At 42.1% G+C, this 25,166-nt stretch overlaps 1 protein-coding gene across 3 annotated transcripts in view; it reads left to right on the plus strand.

Moving 5' to 3' along the window:
- Positions 1-25,166, plus strand: part of LOC114546792 (pleckstrin homology domain-containing family G member 3) — a 32,675-nt gene that overhangs the window by 5,966 nt on the left and 1,543 nt on the right. The window contains exons 2-18 of one of the 3 annotated variants that reach the window (XM_028565853.1): positions 1,253-1,320; positions 12,183-12,721; positions 15,447-15,547; positions 17,361-17,430; positions 17,530-17,576; positions 17,679-17,829; positions 18,078-18,209; positions 18,774-18,956; positions 19,166-19,258; positions 19,500-19,586; positions 19,677-19,707; positions 19,939-20,040; positions 20,178-20,210; positions 20,989-20,999; positions 21,347-21,739; positions 22,503-22,619; positions 23,672-25,115. In XM_028565853.1, coding sequence (XP_028421654.1) covers positions 1,272-1,320; positions 12,183-12,721; positions 15,447-15,547; positions 17,361-17,430; positions 17,530-17,576; positions 17,679-17,829; positions 18,078-18,209; positions 18,774-18,956; positions 19,166-19,258; positions 19,500-19,586; positions 19,677-19,707; positions 19,939-20,040; positions 20,178-20,210; positions 20,989-20,999; positions 21,347-21,739; positions 22,503-22,619; positions 23,672-25,115 — 3,583 coding nt within the window. In that variant the 5' untranslated portion in view covers positions 1,253-1,271. The remainder of the gene's footprint in view (positions 1-1,252; positions 1,321-12,182; positions 12,722-15,446; positions 15,548-17,360; positions 17,431-17,529; positions 17,577-17,678; positions 17,830-18,077; positions 18,210-18,773; positions 18,957-19,165; positions 19,259-19,499; positions 19,587-19,676; positions 19,708-19,938; positions 20,041-20,177; positions 20,211-20,988; positions 21,000-21,346; positions 21,740-22,502; positions 22,620-23,671; positions 25,116-25,166) is intronic. The other 2 variants (XM_028565854.1, XM_028565855.1) reach the window with 2 other exon arrangements.

Genomic DNA, 25,166 nt, shown 5'->3' on the forward strand with positions numbered 1-25,166 from the left:
CTTGTGCTTTGCTGTAGGGTGAACAAACAATAATGATAGTGTATTGGCTGTTGACTTTCTTGTCCAGTAAATAAGCTCTACTTGAGTCCAGGCTGCAGCTGCAGGGACCCTACAGTGAAGCAGTGATCTTAATGTGTGGATCCAGCGCTGTGGCTTTCCTCCTTGCATTCCTGCACATCTTAATTGGTGAACCTCCTGGCAGTGGTCTCGGTTTTGCCTCGGCTGGCCTGGCTGTCAGCTCGGCACAGTGGCCAGCAAACGCACTATGAACAATGCCCACCCTAATCCCTGAAGAATTCCTGCTCCTCTGATCTAGCTGGCCCAAGAATGTGATGTTTAAAAGGCTGGAGGCTCACCAGGAATCACAGGGAGAAGAGTTCTCATGCACGCATGTCTTCCATGTTAATTTGTTATAAGGAGCCAGAGTGATTCAGTGATGTGAGAAGCTGGCAGCACAGTGCTCTGAGGGGACACACCTCATCATTAACGGCACCGCAGCCTGGCATGAGGGATTAGAAAAATACATGCCACCAGGGGTGAACCCGTAATCCCACTGGACAGTTACTATGATAATGAGAGTTTTGTTTTGATGTGACATGGATTTATTTGTAACACTAATAAACAAGGAAGACTTGTATAATATTTTGTTGGGTTCACCTGTTTCATTCTTCAGTAATTTTATGTAGCAAACACTCATATTTATAGTGGTCACCTTTCTTTTTGTAAAGCAATTTCAAATGCTGTTTTTGAAATACACATCAATTAAAGATGCCTAATTGATATTTATATGGCTCAAATGGCAGTCTCTGAGGTTCTCAAATAACTTAACATTTACTTTATAGCTGCTAAGTCTCTTGGGTGTCCATTTATGTTAAGTTAGGCTGTCGTCTAACCTCCTGACCTTTCTCTACGATTAGCATTAACTCATGTCACAGTTGCCTCCACTGTGCATACCTCAGTCCCAGCTTTGCTATATATTTGCAAGTGGCTGGTATGAGCCAGCACAGAGCAGGGGAATGGGAAGAATTTCCTTTTTATATGAGACCTGAATAGACTGTTTGCCTTCTGTGAGAAAGCATGGCACACTTGAAAAACTGAAAAAGAAGACTATCATAACCTAAAGAAACACAGGGTGTTTTTGAATGGGAACCCAACAATAATGATAAACAGTGCCATGTGATATGTACTGTAAGCCCTGACATGAAGTGCCTGAATTCTGTTTGACCCTTCATGTTTTGTTTTGTTTTGTCAGCTTCAGAGGCCTGAGTGCCATGCCAGAGGGGTCCCATTCTGCTCTCCACCAGGGCCCAATGGGGGAAGGTAAGATCAATGCAATGATATTGAGTATGACCCATGCTCTGGTAATTGCTGCCTATGAATTGACCAGTCTTATAACATGGAGTTTTAATAAGTAGGGTTATTCCTAATGGTATATCTGGTTACCCTGGACAGTGTACTAACATAACATAACACAGAAGTACATCAGAGTGGAGGTAAATGGAAAAATGGAGAAATAGAGGAAATATAGAAGCTTGAGCTGTGAGAGCAGTGAACTCCCCACCTACAGTCCAGACTAGCAGAGAGGCTCTTTGTGTGGTTTTGGAGCTCAGCCAACCCCTTTCATATAGCTGAAACCCCTGAACGCTCACACATCAAACCAGAATGTGTCAGAATCCCCGACAGCCAAGATGGTTGGTCTAGCCAGCGGTGCTGACCTTGTATATTGGGGGCCACTCAAATTACATATTATTTTAGTGTTCATTATCTTCAGTCACAGAGCCACAGCATTGACACAGGGCCTCTTTGTATCTGTTTGCCTGCTCTGTCCCTCAATCGCCCCGCCGCCCCCCACGCCTCCGCTCTTCTCTACTGAACACATTTGGCGCTTGGCTTCCACTTTGGCTGAAGAATACCAGTGTGTCAATTGTTCCCTTTTTCCTCTGCGCCTGTCCCTTTGGTTGAGCTTTAGCCAGAGGAGGTTTTTGGCTGGGGGAGACGTGTGCCACCCTCATGAAAATGTGTGTCTCTATTTCCTCAAAAGGCCACTCTGCACCGACTACACGTTCTCAAAGCTCCTTCTGCAGCTCGGATATGCAGTGTGAAATGACTTTGGCATGACAGAACACCCACTTGCAGTAGAAATATTTTTTGTTTTGTTTTGTTTGAGTTCAAGTGTGACTGACCTACCCCCCCTCCTGCTGTGGATGGATGGATGGTAATTAAGGGACAGGGCTGCTGGTAATGCGCTATCTGTGTGTGAGGTGATGAGTGGATGTGGTGAACAGGCAGGAGGAATGCACATGGTGAAAGGAAAGCCCCCCCTGTCTGGTCAAGGTAAACAATAAAAAGGTTGTGATGCCTATCCAGCTCCAATTCTTCTAAAGGTTCAAAGAGTTTTGAAGTGAAAAGAAGCCATGTTGGTCATTTTCACCACCAGCAGGCTTTGGATGGCGCTAAGCTTTATCATGCATTACTTTCTTTTGTTATTCTGCACTTTGAATTCCTTTTCCAGAATAATTGTATGACAGGAACTTTCATAAGACCCATCATAATGTCCACCTAAGCTAAACTTTCAACACCACATGGGAAATATATTAGCTTAAAAAGTCTAGCCTGTCAATCCAATGACAGTAGCTCAGCCAGGCATCAACAGACCTCAGGCAGCATGAAGCATCTCTTTCAAAGATAAGGGTTCCCTCTGACCTACTTAACCCCAGGCAGGAATGTAGCTGTGTGTGCAGAATGTACAGCTTTAAAGGGATTCTGGGGGACGGACGGATCATCTCCATTCACTGCAGCTTTTCCAGACCAGTGGGCATAGGGTTGTGTGGATATAGATGTATGATGGGAGTGATGGCTGCGTCTCTGAGTGGGCTTGTCAATGGAGCTCCTGGACTGGAACTCTCTTTCTGCTTAATCGACTGTAGCGTTAATCACAGGCAGCCTCAGGTTAGCCTGCAGCAACTCCTGTTCAAGTTTTGAAGTCCCACTCCCGACACCCTCTCATCCTGTATGTCCACATCTTGCTAGTGTTGCAAACGTTAATTTAAATCATTATGTAACATAGCCTGTATTGTGATAGAATTCCACATCTACTCATTGTATTTAATTTCATTGTTTGGTTCAGTTTCCTTAGTCTGAACAAAAGAATGTAGTTCAATGTAAATGATTTTACAGCCTTGTACAATGGCATTCCTCCTATAGAGACTTCCGGTGGATTACCCACATTAGTTACAGGCTCTCTGCTTTGGGTGTTCCCTTTAAATGGCCTCTTAGAAAGTCATTTGAATCAATACAACTCTTTATCAGCTTCCTCATAACACTTAACATTCAGTTGACGTTTTGTAAACAGGCATGCAGTGCATACGAATATTTGAGTGACGCTGCAGATGTAATGCTAAACACAATGCTGGCTTAATAATGTTAATTACATGTTATTGTAGATGGTATATGTCATTAATGCTGTTTATTATACGATAACAAAATCCTATCCATTCTCTATTTAGTAAATGCACACAACAAACAAGGAAGTAAGTGCCAAAGCAAGCTGTCAAATTCCTCATTTGACTGCTGTGTACAGTAAGTGTTAATAGAGGTCTAAACTACAGGAGAGACAACATCATGCCCTTTATTGCACTGCATGTGATAAACGACTAAATGTGAAGTAAATGAAGTGTTCCAGCTTGACCTTCCACACTTCACACAGCTGTCACCTGCCATCAGCCTGTGTGGACTCTGCAGAGAGGCGCTAAAAGGAGGATAGTTTGGTTGTAGACTATCAAATTGGTGGTGAAGTTTACAATGGACTCACACCTCGGGGCACAGATGGTGTGTGTTGTACAGAGGAAATGTGAGTTTTGATTGGATCCAAAGCTGGCTGTGTGCAAGTGCCTAAAGGGCTCTTTAAGGGGGGCTTGTTTATGGAGGAGTTTCCTAAGTGGATCATCCACATGCCTATGCACTGAGGTTAGCTGGCACAGCTGGATCCTTTAAGGGCCAGGGCCCAGCGAAGGCGAGGTATACAGGATTACATTTTAACTTTTTGAGGAGTTTTGTCCTTTTGGTACTTCAAGATGCCTTTCTGAAACATGTCATCCTTTAATGCTGGTGAAGGGATTTTGTCCTTTTACCCTTCCTGTTTTAAATTGGTGTATGTTAAAAGGTTTAATCCACAAACTTTCATTTTGTATTAGCTTTTCTGAGTATTTGGCTATAGTAGCCTTGTCTGATCCAAGAGTAAATATTTTACACAAGCATTTCAGGAATATAAAACGTTTTAACAAAAGCATCCTGATGTTTAATAAATGAGTGAAATGTGTAGACTACACAAAACACAGTTAGTTTCACTTTTAAACATCAGAATTCCTCCAAAGCTTCCCAGCATAGCGTTTTGACCTTGACTGTCTGTGTGGAATGCAGGTTCAGTTTGCATGTGTGTACTCCGCCTCTGTTGTCCATGCGGTTTATTTACCAACCTTCAGGCTAATTATTAACCAAGCATTAAAAGCACCTTTTTAAGGCCAAAGGCAGGTGAAAATCAAACCATCCTGTACATATAAAGGACTCTTTAAAGCAGAACACCCTTGACGTGTCCTAAATTCTTTCCTCCATCAAGGGATAAGAAATCAATCCAGGCCATCGGTCTCAGTGACTAATCACCACTGTTCTGACTCATGCTGTTTTGATAATGGTCTGTGAAACTCGGGGCCTAATCCTCGGAGACACCTTGTGTGATTGTGCTTGTGCCTCCTGCCCTCCTGAGGGGCAGCCATTCACCGTTGCCAGGTGGGGAGGAGTTTTTCCCAAGGGGATCAGTGTAAAACTACCTCCTTGTGTCCCAACAGCCACCGGGGAGGAGTTGAGTGCCGGAGGTTGTGGAGGGGTGTGGAAGATGGAAATTCAGAGTGGATCTTGAGGGGCGGAAGAGCTTTATTGGGATGTATTGCAAAACACAATTCCCTTCCATCTTTATTTCCCGAGGGGAAACAGGGTCACACACTGCACTTGGCTCTAATAGAGTTAGCAGATTAGCAGTCGCCTCAAGAGTTGGTTTGAAGTTGTTGATTTTTGTCGTTGCTTGTGAGTGAACATACTAATCAGCCAATTAGGAACTAGGTTTTTCCAACTTGTTACATGCTTTAATGTGTGTGTGTATGTGGGTGGGGTGGGGGGGAGTTTATGGCCATTGGGAATCCCCACAAAATCTGCTAGCAAAAAAAATCTGTGTATGTTGTACATAGACTGTATATTATTAGTCTATGATGTTGTACAAAAAGTTGTAAACTAACTCATGAGACTTATGTTGGTGTAGATTACCAGCACTTGTAAAAAACAAAAACAAAAAAAAAACACCTTTTATCCTAAGGGGATTGAAGGAATGTATGAAGCTTCCAAAACAGTGCCAGGAAACAAGGAATGCTCTTCCCAGATGACTCAACATAATGAAACTGAGCACTAAAATTACCAAAATTTCACAGTTGTTATCGTTATTGATCACGCAGTTGCAAGTACGATCAAGCCAGTGTCTTCTTGTGGAATATTGCAAGACAACTTAGGATGTGATTCATTGTCCATTTTGTTCAAATTCATCACCCTTCGATACATGAGTCAGTATGAATCGAGCAGGAGCGGCTGTGTGAAGTATTACTAAGCAGGCATGGGCTTGTTTCTCTCAGTGGGATGTTTCTTTTGTTTTCTATGCTCAGAAAAAGGCTTAACACTGATGCTAATGTCAACAGGCTTCTGCTATCAGTTTTCCAGTGGAAAGAGAAAGTCCTTTTCTGATACTAAGTGCTCCTGCAGCTTTAGGGTAAGCATTTGCATGCTCAACATAGATATAGTCTATGTTGTTCCTGTTTCTTTGCTACTGATTTGGTTAGAAAACTAAAGGACAAAAGCCAGACCGAACAGCACAGGAGGAACTGTGCAACACATGCTTTGGGTTATTTTTGGAGTCTCATAGGCAAATCTAGAAGAAGTTTGACCTTGTGGTCCCAGTAAGTTCATCTGAAATAGTCATAAAGGTGTGTCTTTCTCGGAGACAGTCCCTCTTTAACTTTGCAGTGCACACTCATCGTTCATCATATTGAAAGTTTGGTCACAGGAGATGGAGGGATTGGAGAAGGTAATAAATCAAGCAGGGCTTTGATACCTTAGTCTTTCAGGTTTCTTGCTTCAGTGGGCGAATCTCATCACTTTACAGGTACACTTTAAGGTATGCGAGGATTGACACATTAGAACATGTAGGTAATTACAATAATCAGTACATTTATATGTAGTTTTGATCAGTGATTATTTTTTTTGACAATGTATTCAACTTGATGGGAATTATTATTATCTGTTGTTGTTGATGTTTCTAATGTTTTCCATCTCACACCATCATTTTCTTCTGACTGACGTTATTACCCTTGTTTGTGTCTAGTTTGTTTTAGGGCTGGGCAATATATCGATATTATATCGATATCGTGATATGAGACTAGATATCGTCTTAGATTTTGGATATCGTAATATGTGATATGACATAAGTGCTGTCTTTTAATGGTTTTAAAGGCTGCATTACAGTAAAGTGATGTACTTTTCTGAACTTGCCAGACTGTTCTAGCTGTTCTATTATTTGCCTATTACAGTATGTCCACATTACTGATGATTATTTATCTAAAATGTGGGCGGGGCAGTTTTAGACTTTGGAGGAAAGTGAACTATAGCCTTGGGTAGAATTTGAATGGAGTCTGGTTTTGCATGAATGAAATGGGAGTCACATCGTCAGACAGTGTTTTGCAACCAACCACTAACGTCATAGCTACATGCTGTGTCTTATCATGTTTCCAGAGAAGGAGGTAATATTCAGCTGGAAAATGTGTTGCTCTGATATAATCCTGGCACTGGAGGTTATGGTTGGAACATTAGTGACAGTTTCTTAGATATGCCTGCCATTAGCCAAGCATGCTAAGATTGTTTTTATGCAAGCCAGAGCATTTTCTTTATAAAGGAATGCTTTGTCATCCCATAACTTCAGACGGACACAAAATCATCTCTGTCGTACTTGAGTTTGTAGTCTTTTAGAAAAGTTAATAACCAGGTGCTGGGGAATTCATGTCAGTGTTTCTATTCACCTTCTGCACCACCTTATTAGGCTCTGCATGTCATTCATATAACCATGATGTCAGAGGCGGACAAGTTTTTGTCTGCTTTGTTAACTGCATGATAAGCTCAGACTGAAATGGAAACAAGTGTAGACTTTATTAGTTCAAGACTGATTAGTCATGGAGCTCCCTTGGTAAGTGTCCTGTCTGCTTTCTGCAAGGAAATAGAGGAATTTACCCTCAGATACCTGATGCTCATTTCTCTTTATCATTTATACCCCTCACACTCACTGGTTTTATCATCAAGTAAAGGGACTTTTTCTTAACATGCAGAATCACTTTACATTAACCCATCCATCCACCCATCTTCGTCCGCTTATCCGGTGTCGGGTCGCGGGGGGAGCAGCTCCAGCAGGGGACCCCAAACTTCCCTTTCCCGAGCAACATTAACCAGCTCCGACTGGGGGATCCCGAGGCGTTCCCAGGCCAGGTTGGAGATATAATCCCTCCACCTAGTCCTGGGTCTTCCCCGAGGCCTCCTCCCAGCTTTACATTAACCCTACATGGTTATTTGGTTACTTGTTGTATTAGCTTACGCCAGCACTGCATTAAAATTATCCACTGTCCATTTGGATTCATAGAAGCAACAAATGAGAAGGGAAGGTCATGCTTGTAGCATCAACACACCTTTGTCTGTAAATGTTAACCTTGGCTTAACAGCCTGGAAACTGGAATTCAAAAAATGACAATTAGGGGTTGGGAGTTTTTTTTTTTATTATCTGGAAATGGTTGGAATTCCAACCATTTTTCATCTAGCAACAACATTCGTAATCTGTTCACACACAAGCAGCTGATGTAATGTAATCCATGAATGACCACACAGTCTACACCCTTAGCAGTCTTTCTGGTGACTTTGTTGAGTCTAAATGGCCTTTGAAAAACTACTGTGAGTTATTGAGGTTGCCTGAAATGTAGTCCAAATACTATACTATCTCTCTTGCCTTGACTTTGTTAATGGTTATGTCTGTTAACAACTGTATTGATGCAGTAGTGAAACAAAGGAGAGTGTTTGGTTGAGGTGGGGGATTGTGAAATAGTGGTCTGTGAAAAATCTATGGCGTGGTTGGCAGTTGAATCTGACTTTTAGCTGCACGTGTTTTAGCTGCTGTTGTTGCTGTAATCAGTGTGCTATATTGTGTAAATGTCCAAATTTCTACTCTTTCAAGTAGTTTCAGTGTGTCAGTTAACACTAATTTAACGCTGACAGGTGAAGTGTAGTTTTTTTTGCAGATGTTGCATTTGAATGCCTTAGCCAATTGGTAGTTTTGTAGAAAAAAGATGGTTTAAACTAGCGTGCACTGCTCACTGCCCCTGCTACAGTGGTTTTGTTTTTATAGACCTTTCTCTGCAGTTATTGCCAAGACATCGTTGGTATTTGGGCTTTATATGATGAATTCCAAGAAATATTTTTCCTACCAATAAAGTTAATTGTAACAAATGTGGTCTTAAAGCAGTCAGAAAGCTGTGCTCATCTTTGATCAGTCTCAGTCGCTGAAGGGAAAAATGCTTGAATGTGACAAGACATTTAGTTTAGTATGTATATTCATTTTCCCATTGTTAACCATTAAGGCAATGGCTTTAACACTGCAAAGTCTTTAACAATTGTACAGCCAACAAATGCAAACAAACCATGACACAGCTGACACATAGAAATGCACACTATAGATATACAGGACATACATCAAATTAAAAATATTAGATGACATTAACAAACAATATAAAAAACAGCCTAATCATGCTTGCTTTAAGTGAAAACGTATATGTTTCTGACAGCAGTACGGCACACTGTGGCTTAAGATCCTTCAGAGATTAGTGATGAATGTTTGCAGATGCTGAAGAGACTCTTTGGCACCAAGCAAGAACAGACACTCTGCTTCTACACTGTCTGTACGATAATGGTTTCCTATTATTTAGGATATTAAAAAAGAACTGCATCATAACTGGTGAAAAACAACAACACACACCGATACATCTTCTTCCCTGTCTATACATGCTTGATGAATTGTAGGGGTCACAGAGAAGCAGACTACACTGCAGATTGTCGACAGGCAGAATGGAAACAATTTGCACTACATCGTACAGGAACAGGCTCTCTGCTTATCTTGGACTTATATGTTGACCAGAACATTTGCATTTCTTTGCAAGACCTGTTTCAACAAAGTCAGTGCACAGTCCACCACTGCGGTTTTCCCCTTAAGCCTGTGGTGTGTGGTATCAGCCACAGATAATGCCTGCCTGTAGAGTCTATGTCTGAAGATAAGCTGTTGCTGGAGTCAAGTGTGTGCTCAAGTCTTAAGATGTCAGATAGTATTTCTACTCTACCACTGTCTTTTTAGTACAGTTCAGTCAGACTTGTCTTGTTTTGGCTCTTAGGATGTGCTTAGGGAGATATAGGTTATGATTCTGAGCAATAATATATTAACTAAACAAGTGTGAAACTGTGCAAACATGGTGTTGATTTGTGCTGTTCCAACCCCCCTTGGCATTGACTGCAGTCTGCAGCATAGTAGCTTTATTTTAGGGGGGTATTTAGTGTGAGGAAGAGAAGGAAGGAGGAAGGGAGTTTCACATGCCAGACACGGGAAAGCTAAAAACCAAATGTAAAGACAGAAAGGAAGCAGATGCCTCGTTCTGATTCGTAGTGGTGTAGTGAGTCTAATAACTCAGCAATACACTCCCTTTAAACCATCAATCCTGTGATTTGTCACTGTCGGCTACTGCTTGCCAGTTCATCCGTTTCACCCTGTGAGGTTTTGCATGGGAACTGTGTTGTTGGGGCGGCTTGGTGTGGATTGTGGTGCAAGTTGTTCAGCGTGATCAAGACTCTCATGAGCTCAGTACTGAGTCATGGAAAGTTTTGAGGATGCCAGAAGATCAGTTTGGTTGCAGCCTCTTACAGATTGACAAAATACCTTTTTCCTACAACATCAGTTTTGTGTTACCAGCCTGTGGGCTGCTGACCAACCATGCAAATGTAATGATGAACATATTTAGGTTATAAGCTTGTCAACACTGGTGAAAGTAGTGTATTTCAGGCTCATGACATAAGCTACATCTGTAGGCTATCAACACCAAATTATGTTCTCCATTCCCACTTTGCTTAAAGCTGGGGTAGGCAGTTTTCTGGAAAAGGCCAAAAATGACACCAGAATTTATACAGCCTTCCTCCTGCAGCTCTCCCTTTTCACCAGACGAGCATGGGCAAATATGCATGCGCTTTCATACAGTAACCTGTACGTAACCTTTCAATCCTCCCAATCCTCCCAATCTTGATTGTGATCCCGATGGTGTTATATAGTATCTATTCTATGAGAATTACCGTCTTGTTTTCTTTGCAAGCTTGTTGTTCCTGTAAAGCCCATTGAAATGATATACTGAGATTCCAGGCTCTAGCTAGCTACATAAACATGAACTTGAATTAGCCGCAGCCGTGAGCGTTTGGATACGGTTACCAGTTACCTTTGCAGTGTAGGCAGTTGTAGCCAATGCTGAAAAAATAACTTTTTCTGCAGGATTATTTTACCATCTGAACGAACACGCACGTGTGTTTGCAGAACAGCCAATAGGAACTCTGAAATAACTTGTGATTGGCCAAGGTCTCCTGTCACAGGGTACATTTTCTAAAACTTGAAAACTGAGCCAAGAGCGGGTGCAGAAGTCTAGTTTCCTTTCAGTTCACTTGAATTACAATATGCTGAAAAGTTAATGGAATTTTTATCTGTGACGCCAAAAAAAAAACTGCCTACACCAGCTTTAACAATTTGCTTAATGATGGAAGTCTGCGTAGTAGATTTTCATTTATTAGCCTGAAGTCTAATTACATGACAAAGTGTCATTTCTTTAGCTTGGCAAAACGGTTTTGACCCCTTTTCCCTGCAAATATCTAAGGAAATGGAGCTCTCTGCACAGTGGTGCTCAGTGCTCCATTCTCACACCGCCATGACTTCATATAGCCTATTTAGGAAACGTTTGTGAGGAAAATTCCCCATTTGGCCAGGAAGGATGTGAAACTGAATATGAATTCCATTTTCTTTCTAAATTCAAACGTAGCTCAATAAAGATATATAAACAAAGCTGCTGGTCCCCTTCCCTTTTTTTTTCTTCTTCCCATCAGTTTTCCCCCTCTCTGTTTTTCCAAGGTTCAGCCTTCAGCAGTCAGGAGAACAAGAGGAAATGGCTGGATTTCCATAGAATATGCAGTGTTGAAATTAGGCCATGTCATTAATGATTTGAGCAAGGCCTTTTACTGTAAACCACTCCCCTGTGTCTCGGTCTGGGAGCAGAAACCCAGAGCTCTGAGCTGTCTTTTATTGATTTCTGGATAGTAGTCTGTTCATTGTAGCTAGAATTATATTTATCTGAAGTCGTCCCCAGATGGTGTTTTAATGCAGTTGCTGTTATTTATCCACTTGGTGAGAAAAGTCATCACTAAATTTGACAATTTGAGAGTGCATCTGGTTTATAACAGCATTACACTACTTATTATTAACAGAAAATTGAATAAACCTTGATAGCATTTCTAATACTCCATTGTTGAGATATATTATTATTATTATATATTTTTTTATTTTATTTTTTATATAAATGAGCAATGTGACCGTGTAGTTGCACTGTTTACTATTGGTGGTGTCATATCAGCTTCTTAAGTTAACTTAGTGCAGTTGCACAGAAACCTGGTTACATGGCAGCTGCCAGGTATGCAGTAGTGGAAATATGATTAAATACATTGCTGCAAGAGAACAGCCATGGTGAGATTCCTACATTAAAGTATACAACTGATATCTGACCCATAAAATAGCAGGTGTTTTAAAGTTATTCTCAAACCAAAATGTGTCTTTTGAAATATGAAACACTCAACCTTTTAAGGCTTAAAAAGTGACCTTTTATATGTCTTGTAGTTTGAATAGTCTCTTTAAAAATGTCAAAGTGAGATGACTACCCAAGTGTGCTGATCAAACTCCCTTAAAATAGACAGTTTTAAGGTCTATCTCTCAAATCCTGACACCTACCTTCTGTCTGTGTTCCTCTTACCTGTCCCAGAATCTCCTCAGTTGTCCTCGCCGCTCTCCACCAGTGAACATGACCAGACAAACATTGACTTGAGCTCAGACTGTTACACCCGGCTATGTGTGGAGCCATTGGACGGAGAGGGTGAACGTCCAGTGAGCCTGGCGTCCACCCTGTCCTCTGGTTCATCCCGTGATAGTCGCAGCCTTTTTGGGAGCACCGTAGCCCTTCCTTCCTCCACCACCCCACCCATACAGAGCGAGGAGGACATAGACTTGGAGTTGAGCCCAGCCGAAAGCACCGTAGAGCGGGCAGGGGACCGAAGTCCCACCCTCACATGCACCAGGGGCCGCTGGCAGGAACGGCTGGAGCCCAGGGTGATCAGCAACCAGTGGAACAACAACGCCACCTCCGACAGGAAGGCAAGTGGTGAAATACCTCACATCCCCGCCCCGCCTGTCGTCACTCACGCCATGGCGCCCAACCCAAAGCTGACCTATGTGGATCGTGTTGTCATGGAGATCATTGAGACAGAGCGCATGTACGTCAAGGACCTGCGCAGCATCGTGGAGGTGAGTGGATGTCAGGGTTATGCTGACTGTACTGAAATTTAATTTTCCGTTACAGTTAGTGTTTTTCTTGTACTTTCAGCCAAGTATTCACTGTGAGCCAACCATTTGATATTATAGAGACTAAATCATCAGTATTGTGTGTACTTAAAGCACATGTTTAACTTGGATTATTGTGCAGCAATGACTTCATGTCTGCAGCACTTTTTGGAGGTGATTTACTGAATTTGGCCAGCTACGAGGCAAAATAGGGAAATTACACTCAGTGGCTATTGAGAACAAATAATGTCTGCTTTGTTCCAAGCAGCTGTTTGTGGTGACAAATGTGTAAAAGATTCAGTGGATTTCTCCTTTTCTTTTCATTACCAGGATTAATTCTGATTTCCTGCTTTCTAAACAAATCAATCGGTTGACAAATGCATGCCTGACATCTGGCAACTATGTGTGCTCTGTTTATAGATTTCTAGTTCATAGAGATGAAGGCTGTGGAGCAGTTTATGATCTGGTCATAGTGTTGTATATAAACCATTCTGTATATTTACAGTGCAGTGAAAGTTTACAGCCTGTAGCCTGGGATTATGGACTCCGCTCATATCTGGAGTTCAAACAGTGTCAAAACTGGGACACAGTGCAGGTCTTTCATGACAGAAATCATGGGCTTTACGATCATAGCCAAAGATAGCAGAAAGTCTATCTCAGAGATGTGAAGCATGGAAAATGGGCCAGGAATGATTTCTCCACTCAACAGGCAACTTAACATCTTATCACATTTTTTACCCTTTGTAGTCTGGAAACAACTTCCAGACCAAGAGACCTTCTTCCTGGGTCCTGCATAGAAACAGGAGCACTCTGCTGCCAAACAATCTCCACTGCACTTATGGTGATGTCTTTAACACGTGAGGCATTTCTGAGACTGACTGGCAGTAAACCAGCACCTCACCTTGTCTCAGACTGTGCTGGCGTCTGGCAGTTGCTGTGGGAGGGAGTGCAGCCCTCATCACAGCTTGAGTAACGACTTGCTCCGGACAAACACTTCCAGGACTTCTAACTATTTCAGTTGACAGGAGGAGCAGCCCATCAAGCAGCCTCCTCTGGCCCCAGTCACACAGGCCCTGCAGCGAGCTCAAGCCTAGCCTGAGCTCTCAGGCCCTCCCAGCCAACACAAACCCCTCCATTTTTGCACCAACTGTAGAAATATCACAGATGAAAGGAGAGCAATTGGTTTTTCTATAGGCTACAGTGTGGGAAGCCAGTCTAGTACAGATGTATCTTCTATCCTTGTATGATTACAGTATGGCGTCCATCAAATTGATCCCATGCAGCTCATTTTAATTTCACACCAGGCCTTGAATCTGACAGAGACATGTTAAACTCGTCCTTCATATTGGCAGTGTTTCCTCAGCAAACTAATTCAAAGCTTCCACATTGACACTGAACTCTCAAGCAGCTGTTGAAGCTATGTCAACTGCTAACTTCAGATCTCATCTATCACTCACTCTCAAATCTCACTCTCAACTGTCTATCCATGAAATAAAGTTTTGAGCACAGCTGTTTGACCCAGCTGGTCTTGCAAGTCTAAATACAACACCTGGCCTGAACACACCCTGAAAAATCTAACTCAACATTGTTGAAACTTGAACATGGTCAGTGCTTATGGGATTCAGAAAGACCTGGTCCAACGTATGACTCAATATTATTCTTGTTTGACACTTGATGATGATTGTTGATTTGACCAATAACAGTATTACAAGGACAAAACAGCTGTTCCTGTTCTGTAATAAAGCACAGCTGAAACTAGCAGACTAGACGACTGCATAGCATTAAATCTCTCACACTATGCTAGGGTCACGTGTTTATGGTATTAACAGTGGGGTCGAGCTTTCTATAGGAGACTATGAGACGCCCTGCTGACTACGAGTCAGCATTGCTCTCACTGCACTGGAATTCTCCATCCATGACCGGCTGCAGTTCATTCAGTACTGCGATGTGATGACTATACTCTTAATCTGGACTGCATGCAGGCTTGCTAAGTGTGTGTCTGTGTGTGTCTGTGTGTCTACACCACATTGTCTGGGAGGCTGTGTGTGTACAAGCTGTTTACCAGTATGCTCTTTATATAGTCGCTGCATGTGTGCGTGTTTGTCTCTCGTCAACTTACTCCCCACTTGTTTGGAGTTGTTTGTATGCCACTTGAGTGTGTAATTGACCAAGAGGGAGGATAATCATCCAGATGTTGGCATATTTGGCTACTGTGTTTTTTAGATATTTTTATCTACTTCTGAATACTCCTGAGGTCCGGGGGGAGTCGGAGGGGAACAGGCTGTGCTGATGTTTATGGTCTGGGTACCACAGAACCTCTTCCAGATAGTCACACTGACTTCCAGTCAATGGAACAAATCCTTAAAAGGATCCTCTAAAGATCTCATTAATTGTATGTGAATTACTGTGATGATACTGCCTTTTTGCTTTTTAACTGAAAAGCCTCGAAATCATGATGATACAGCACTTCTCTGTATAGGTACAATACAGTGTAGCCCAACAACTGTAGGAATCACTTGGTCAAACCAAAGGTCAGATGAAAACATCATAGAGGATTTAACAGGAACACAAAATAGTTTTTCTACATACATGCTCCCTCTATTGGTAAGAATTTGAAAGTGCCTGTATGACTTAATATGTCACTGAATATGACCTTTTATGTATAACTCCATCTTTTATGTCTTTCCAGGATTATTTGGCTCACATTATTGATATGAGTAACCTTCCCATACGGCCAGAGCAAGTGTGTGCCCTGTTTGGAAACATAGAGGACATCTATGAGTTCAATAGGTAAGTCACACTGACAAATACGAACACACTGAGAAGCAATATTTCTGTTCTAAATAACGCTCTAACCAAAACTAAAATCCCCATCCAATTTTCCTTGTTATGATGAATGAAGTATATCTTACTAAAAATGGTCACAACAGTCAAAAGTACGCAGTAAGAGTAATGAACAGTCGTAGTTGAAATTACTGCATTCGTGTCCACTTCCTTTAATTGAGGAATTTTTTCACATACTTTCATATGTATATGATACTATATTGTAAGGTAACTGAAGAATGAATACTTTTATTTCCCTTCCCCCTTATTTCACTGACACAAAACGGATGCAATGACAAACAAAAGAGAAGCACATTCTACACCTACACTAAACACACTTTTTCAAATACCAGAAAGCCAGAGAAATGGTGGTGCAGCTAGCTTTACATTTATGTCCACATGTACTCATTGCTGACCACACTGCTTGCCAAAACACACATTAACATTCCTCTCTGCTCTCACAGCGAGGAGCCTCCCCGGTAATGCCAAGGCTATCTTACAGCTCTGAACCACAAATGGGGATGATTTGATTCTTATTGCTTTCTAATTTGTTGTACAAGACCGATTCTGACAAATTTTGGATCCAAAGGGCCATGTGTTGCCCTTTTTTTAATAGATTTGGCTTTTCTTCTTGTCACCTTGCACTAGGAGGCCGATGTTTTATTTTACATTGGCAATGAAGATTGCGTTAGTCTTTTATCACGGCATTGTTAAGGTGGAGAAATGCTTGTGTCAGCCTGTGAACACGTGCCACATGTTTACTTAATATTGCAACAGAGTTGTACCAATTTGCAGGAGGCTGCCCAGGGGAAACGAGTTAAAGGCATTCGTTTTTTTTCTACAGTGTCTCTTTGAGAATTTAAAAAACAAAAATCCCAATGCCTGTTTATTCACTGTCCAGGGATCACACACTGACACGGACAAACTATTTTCTACACATACTGTACAGTATGCACAGTAAATGTCTTGATAACCGTTTTTGCCTGGCTTTGTAATCTAGGAGTGTCATGAACTCACATTTGGCATGCACATTAATTGATAAACAGCCTTTCTTTTATCCAGGAATTTGTATTTCTTTGTAACACTTAACCCTCTTCCAACCTTAAATATTGACAAAGTAATCATGCAGTATGAACAAAATTTACATTTTTTTCTGAAACAAATTTCAACATTCAAGATTCTCTCATTGTACCATGAACATGTTGACACATTTGCTAGTCAGGTTTCTGTAAAGCCCCATTGTCTTTGATCTAAGTTGTGGAATGCAGTGTGATGAACTGTGTTTTGATTCTCGTAATTTCATGTGTTATGTAAACTGAGCAGCTTTCGTGCAGGGCACTTGTGGTGATTGTTTCTTTTGTGCAGTTGTGTTTTTCCTTCTTGTATCCTCCTTCAGCCATGCACATGTTATTGAGGTTATGTCAAGTATTAAAATGCTGTACAGCTCTCTGGTTTTGTTTTCTCAAGCTCTTAATAAAGCTTGTTTTTGATGGGACTGTAGGCATGGAGAATTCCAAGTCAAATGCATGTCCTTTCACGCGCCGTCTGATCATGCAACAAGGTTCATGTTTAATGGTGTATGCTGCCATCTTGTGGAGATTTTTCATAACTACCTTCAAATCTCACAGAAGAAGTTTAAGAATGGATTTACTTCGCCACTCATTTTTATTCCTTCTTTTGTGTTTTCCCTCTGCTTTTGTATTCTGACCTAGACAAAGAAATTAGGTTAGCAAGTCCATTAATATTCACCTTTCTTTCTTTGTTGTGTTCTGCGTTTCAGTGAACTGCTGCAGTCCTTAGACATGTGTGAGAACGACCCTGTGGCCATCGCTCAATGTTTTGTAAATAAGGTGAGAGGAACCGTCTTGCTCATGCTGATTTACAGGGATATCAGTTCCTCATGAAACTAAACACCAGTGATGTGTTTGTCTGACTTGTGTTTCCTTTAGAGTGAATACTTTGAAATATACACTCAGTATTGCACCAACTATCCCAAGTAAGTGGCAAGAAAATATTAATTTTAATTGGGCTTTTGCTATAGTATTTTCTTTGAGAGTCAAATCTTTCACGATTAATATAATTCTCTGCTGTCCTCCAGTTCGGTGGCAGCACTGACTGACTGCATGAGGAGTAAAACTTTGGCCAAGTTCTTTAGCGATCGACAAGCTGCTCTGAAGCGCTCCCTGCCTTTGGGATCCTATCTGCTAAAGCCAGTCCAGAGGATCCTGAAGTATCACCTGCTACTTCAGGTACGGAATGTCCTCAGCGGTCATTTTGTTTCACAACCTTTCTTCAAAATGCAGCCTGCAGGCTTTGGTAGATTTCTGGTTATTTATCAACCATTAACGAGTAGTTCTCAAACCTTTTGTCATTTTGTAACTGTTGCAGGCAAGATTGATTCAGGCACACATCTTTCTTTGTTTGGGGAAGGATTTAACTAATTCCCTGTAGGGGGGAACTTGTCAGAAATTATACCTGTCCCTGATCTCTTTTAAAGGAAATTGCAAGGCACTTTGACTCAGACGAGGAAGGCTATGAGGTTGTTCAGGAGGCCATAGACACCATGACCGGAGTGGCCTGGTACATCAATGATATGAAGAGGAAACACGAACATGCTGTCAGAGTGCAGGTCAGACTGAATTAACATGCATGCCAACACCTTCTTAAAAGGCGTATTAATGCCATTGCCATACAGACAGTACAAAATGTACTCAGGTGCATTTGCAAGATGATCTGTTGCACCCTGTTTGTCTTTTTTCCCCCCCTCTCTTTCTGATGTACCTCTGTTGTCCAGCGCTGCTGTAACTCTTTATGCTCTTGCAGAGTCTGGAGGGCCCAAATTAATTTCTTTCATTAATTTATTCCACATATTTGCTTTCATCTCTTGCATAAGTTGTATTATAAAGTATTTCCGAGCAGATATTGTCCGAAACAAACCATGAACCTTCACAATTTGGTATTGACCTATTCACCTTTTCTCAAGTCTAATTGAGTGCTAAATTGAGGGCTACAGCTTTTAAATGATTCCCTCCGTTTGAGCTGTTGACCGAGTGGCCGGTTCAGTTTCTAGTTTTTATAAGGATTACAAATAAAAGCTGAAACGTGGCTGGCATTTATTTTCTTTCATACTGAAGGAACATGGCTGACGGTGTGTGTATGTGTGTGTGTGTGTTCTTTCATTTGTATCTTGCAGGAGATACAGTCTCTTCTGATCAACTGGAAGGGTCCTGACCTGACCACCAATGGAGAGCTGGTGCTGGAGGGCACCTTTCATGTCCTGCGGGCCAAGAACACCCGGACACTCTTCCTCTTCGAAAAGATGCTCCTTATTACCAAGAAAAGAGGGGAACACTATGTCTACAAGACCCATATCTTAGTATGTCTTTTGACATTTCTTTTTATTGATTAGTGATTTAAAAGTTTAAGAAATGCAGGTGAAGATAATTATATTGGTGTACAACAGAAAGATCATATTTTCTGTTAAATTACCCAATATTTACATAATTAAAACATTTTTAATAAGGAAGCAAATTGAAGCCAACTCAATTGGGTTAAGCTACATCACTACATTCATTGTGGTTGCAGTGCTCCACCCTAATGCTACTTGACAGTGCCAAGGATCCCCTGCTCTTCAGTGTCATCCATTTCAAGCATCCCAAGCAACCCCATACAGTGCAGGTAAATGTGAACACCAGTAACTGTCAACCTGTTTCCTTCTGCAGCACAATTACAAAGTATTGTATCAATTGTGCGGCAATATCACAAAACACCTTCTGTGTTAATAAAACCTTTTTTCTCAAAAACTTAAGAGCTGGTGTTTCACACTGTAGTTTGTCTCTATCCTGTAAGCATGCGTGTATCTGGTGCGTGTTTATTAACGTCAATTACTTTTCTAAATGGCAAGTTCTTGTTATTCCAGACCAAGTCAGTAGAAGAGAAGCGTCTCTGGGCCCATCACATTAAGAGACTGATTCTTGAGAACCACAACACCATCGTCCCACTGAAGGTAAACAACACAGTCCCTCCTACAGGAGTTTTATTCTTCTCAGCTAATGAGTTGCCTCGTATTTTAAACACTCTGTCTTTTTCATTAAAGGCAAAAGACGCCATCCTGGACAATTCTAACTGTAAGTGTTACAAATAGAGTAACTTTTGTTACGCTAGGGCCAATGTTACTGTTTCCATAGCAACCAAAGATGCTGCTCATAAAAGAGGAGGATGGCTAAATTTCAGTGGAAAATGTGGAATGCTGTCAAATTTACCAGGAAGGCGTAGCCCATAACCTATCTATCTCTGTGACGAAAATTGTTTTTGTAATCGCGGCTCTGAGTGTGATGACATATCTCTCCGCTGCTCAGACCCAGGGAAGTACCACTATAGTCCTGAGAGGCTGAAGAAAGCAGAGTCCTGCCAAGCTGACGACTTCCATCTTAAAGGGCAAAATGGGAGAAGGAGATCAGGTTAAAAAAAAAAAACTACTCCATGCAGCTATTTGTGTCTATTTATTATGTATTAATATTTGTAATTAATAGAATAGAATTGCTGATGATTAATTGCCACTTACACTGTTATGTTTTTAAATTTTCTGTGTTTTTAGAGCCTGCAAAACAAATCATAAGGAGCACAAGAGGTTGGTACATTGTGGGGAGTTTGTTTATATCACTGGATGTTCAGAAAGATTTTGGCAGCCAAAAGGGCAGATTCATCAGTGGTGGGTCAGTTTGAGCCACGTTCGGGGTGCTGTCCAGTGGCCCCGCAGCCCCCTATAATGCTAAGGTTATTAACCACTTCTCTGTTGCACTTCTGCTTTGTTCTCTGTCAAAGAGACCTGGAAAACCAGATCAAAAGACTCACTCCCACTCCACTGGCCTATGCCACATTGGTGGAAAGCTTTGTCATACACAAGCTCTTTTCAATAGTCAATTTCAACCTTCCCTTCAGATGGCATCTCCCTGCCCTCATCTATTCTAATTGGCCATTATGAACGAGAAAACCTCCATATTCTTCTACCCAGTTCTTCTTTGCTCCCAGTCCGGATCAATTTTTTCGAACCAATGTAATGAAGAAGCAATTTTCATGTCACCCTTCCCATCTCAGTGAGGGAGTAGGTCATCACATCCTGGCTAATTGCATCATGTCCAGTTTGAGCTTCAGAGAGGAAGATGTTTCTAATTGGTATTTATCTAATCACAAGGCCTCCCTTAAGTCTGGGCCAGACTAACTACTGCCTCACTCAGTCTCTGCTTGCGGAGGCAGAGATTGTGTCCTGACCATAATTGTACAAGATGCACATGGTATTGAGGTTATTTTTTCATGTAATATTGTGTATTGAGCATGCTTGTTGTCAGTTATTGACATTCTCTTTTGTTTATCTCTCCTTCTCTTCTTTATCTTTGTTCTCCTTGCAGCTGTTTTAAAGGTAAGTGCTGAAATCCAAATGTAGTCTTTTATTAACCTTGATAAGCTTTTTCATTCTGTTGTATGAATGCCGTTTTTAGGTCAGCGGGCTGGGGTGAGATATGGTTTACCCAGTTTTGACTCAGCAATTCAATTCTATTCTAATTGCAAAATAACTTCATCCAAAAAAGTACAGACCTTATCTTCACAGAACATACTTTGACTTGCCCTGGATTACACAAATCATATCTCACCCAGAGCTAAAGCAGCTTTATGATGATTCCATCCCATGTACAGCCTTCATTCACATCATGGCTCTAGCACTGGCCTTGCAATAACAAACCACATGTCTATGACTTCACGCTACAGCATGCAGACAGTGAGGGTGCATTGCTGGGGGAGAGATGCTCCCTTCAGCCAGCTACTAGTGTCAGTACACTGGCCTCCACTCTATGCGAGCCCCAGGCTGAGAGTCCATGTGTGGCGGATGTAATTTCCAGAAGGGACTCTCTGGAGCAGCTAAGTCCTACTGACAGTGACCTGAAACTGGGCTCTTCACCCAGTGAGGGGGGGCAGGAGCTGGAAAAGGAAGAGGAGGCAAAGGAAGAGGAGGAAGAGGAAGAGGAGGAGGAGGAGGAGAGTTACAAGGAAGATATACTGATGGGAGACGACCAGGTAGCCGACTTTGCCAGCTCAGTGCTGGCAGCCATCTCCTGCTGGCACTATAGAGCCAGGGCTTTGCTTTCTACTCACTTCACAACGGTGAGGGTTTCTGCCACCCACAGGTTTCCCATTTCCTGCTCCATTCCACTGGCTTTACAACACTCCCTGCCACTCTTTCTCCCACGCTGGCTCTCGCCCTTCTCCCTCTTCTTTCTTTTTCATAGATATAACCAACTAACACCTGCTACCATTTGCACTGTGCACATTGAATGCCTCAGGTTGAATTCCTTCTATTAAAGTGCATGGACTAAAGTTCTCCCAAACTACAAACTCTGAAACATACGTATGGGCGAACCCTTAAAGTCAAACTTGGTGCATGCCTTTGCTTTTCTGGTTCATTGTTGTATCTGGGATTGGAGGTCATACGACTGTGCATGCACTGTTATCCTCTGATTATATGTTTCCCTCATCCATGTAGCTAAAGTGTGCTTTTTTTTCATGATTGTGTTTTTTTTGGGACATGATTGATGTCGAAGCTTACGCTGTTGAAACCATGCCTGCATTATCATAAGAACCAGAGGCGGAATGCCCTGTTAAATATAATTTGACTTCAAAGGTTAATGTCGCCATCTAATTAAATGACCATTATAATAGCAAAAGCTTTGCTCTTTGATGATCATATTTCCTAATTCCATTTCCCCTCTGAATATTTATAATTAGAAAGTCTTTGTTAAGGTAAATTGTTATGTTTCTGAACATGAATTAATACATCTATAACCATTGTAGTGGATTTGTCAAGGCTGACCTTTAGGATGATTTAGAATAAACCACCACGGTTTAATGCCTTGTTTTGCTCTTTCAGGATGATCAGATCAGAGATACGGCTGAACTGAAAACTATACAGAGAGAGGAGGTAGAAACACACAGGCAGGAGGAAAAACATGTGGATGTGGCTGTGAAAGAAACTCTCGCCACACAGGTACTTAATAAAGCCTTTTTTTAGGGGGGGGGATTTATACACTCATCCATTCATTTCCACACGTGTCTCTCAGGCCACCTGTGACATTTATTTCCTGTGTTAAAGAATAACCGTCTATACTCATGCCCCTGGTATCGCTTGGTTTGTTAAGTATATTTTCTAACCATTGTATATTTTGAATGACAAACTTTCAGTCTATTTGCTGTTGTTATAAAGTATATCTGTGAATGAGAGCAAGCTGTATGTATACTGCATTAGACATTTAAGTAAGTCCCTACCTAATAAGTGCCCTTTGCCCACAGAGCACAGCATTTCTGTAAGGCCTGTTTGAAAACATGCCTGGAGCTATATTAGTGCCCGATGTTTATTTTTCAGTCCTGGAAATTAAAATGACACACACACACACACACACACACACACACACACACACACACACACACATACATACACATACAAACACTGCTGTTCTGTTGTCAGCACTCCCACTGAGAAAGGCAAAATTGTATTTTGGAGCAGTTCTTACCTGATTCTCACAGTAACTTTGCGAAATTGCTCCTGCATGTGAGCAGAGTGTAGGTTGTTGCTCTTCCTAACCTTATCTCCACCACACAGTTCCAAGCTGTACTTTTTTGCAATTGCTGGCACTCCCAAAGAGGCAGACATCACTTGGAAACAAATTTAGATTAATGACCGATTAGGGTGACATCAGCACTATGAACGCTGTTGGAGCCGCAGACATCGCAATGTTTACCGTTTAATTCGCTACGGGTAATAGAAATGGTCCAACAAGGAGGCATTAGAAACCAAGCTGCAAATACAATCACAATGTCGCCTTCGTTTTTACTACAGTTTCATATTGTGCATAGAAATAGATCACTGTAATAAAGCTCAAGTGGGCCTCATTAGACAAAAGACATGCATCATAAATTGTGGATGCTTTAGATTAAACCGCCTAGGTCCATTACGTTAATGGGTAACAGAGAGTGCTTGCCATCCTAATATCTCTTTTACTCATTACATCCCACTTTGCAAACACTCTTATCATGTTTCAGGTCAATGCGGAGGAGCTGTGCCCTCTAGACTGTGTCCCTCAAGCAAGGAAGAGCGATCAGCTGGAGATGCATTACTCCCAGTGCCACGAGTCGCCTGTCTACCCTTTGCAACAAGAAGCTGACACACCAGAACCTCAGGATACCTCAAGAGAAACTGGAGAGGAAGATGAAGGCGAGAGTGATTTGTCTGTTCTCCAAGTGGAGGAGACGAGTGTACTGACAAACGGGGAGCTCTCAGAGGAGGAAGAAGAGGCGCTTTTAGACAATAAAAGCATCCTACCTTCCTCTGTGTTGGACCAAGCAAGTATGATAGCTGAGCGCTTCATCAGCAGCCTCTCCAGACGGAGCAGTCTGGTCTCAGAGGACTTGGGTTCCCTCGCCTGCCCCTCACCCTCAATAGATAATGACGTCTTCAAAAGCCCCTCAGCTTGCATGGACTTTGAGGAACAGACCCAAATGTTGGCCAGCTCTTCCCTAGAGCCACAGGTGACCTCAGAGGCTTACCTTTCAACGCGTGCACACGATCCTGCACTGAACGCCCTCATCGAAGGGAAACTCAGGTCCACTCTCTCTAAACAAGATCGCCTCCTCATCCGCAAGATCAGAAGATACTACGAGCATGCTGAGCACCAAGATGCTAACTTCAGCATCAAGCGCAGGGAGAGTCTCTCCTATATCCCAGCAGGTCTGGTCCGGCACCTGAGCCGACAGCTTAACAGTGTTCCTCAGGAGCAGGCTGTCCCAGTCCACAAGAAAGGCCTCTCTCGGAACCGCCCCACTTCCTGGTCTGTGTTTGACCTTCCTGGCTTGGAAAAGATTCAAAACACTGACACTCCTCAAAAGGCTGAACCACAGAGACCAGTGGAGGTCAAGGCTAGATCTCAGAGCATCACAGATTCCTCTACCACAGAAGAAGAGGTCAGACTCTCATCAGACATGCACAAGGTTCTGCGAGACATGGAAATGGAGGAGGAGAGCCAGGATGTCCTGCATTTTGCGGAGGAGCAACTTAATGACTCAAGATTAGAAGAGATGCAGGATATCAGCTCAGACACTTCAGATGTTACAACCAGTAAGCAACCACCTCCTATTTTAGAAGAGTCTGAATTAAGCACTGTCTCAGATGGCTCCTCCATCTCATCCCCCACCACCACCTTTCCAGCAGTGGGAGGATCCTGTCAGGACTCATCTGAAGACCAGAGCCATGTAAACCATGGCCAACTACCCAAGATTATTAGCTTCCGAACGAGTATTGACGAGGACCAGATCCTACAAGACATGGGAAAGATGAAAAGCAAGGTGTTCCAGCTGGCACGTCAGTACAGTCAGCGCATCAAAAATAACAGACCAATGGTCTGGCAGAGGAACCGAGAAAGAGCAAATCAACAGGGCTTGAAGACTATGCCCGCTGTTCACGAGGAGAAGATGCAATTACAGAAAAAGGGTAAATAGGATGCAAATTGCCATGTGGCTTTCTTATGCAGTAACCTACCTC

This window comes from Perca flavescens, chromosome 20 (genome assembly GCF_004354835.1).
Source record: "Perca flavescens isolate YP-PL-M2 chromosome 20, PFLA_1.0, whole genome shotgun sequence".
NCBI classification, from domain to species: domain Eukaryota; kingdom Metazoa; phylum Chordata; class Actinopteri; order Perciformes; family Percidae; genus Perca; species Perca flavescens.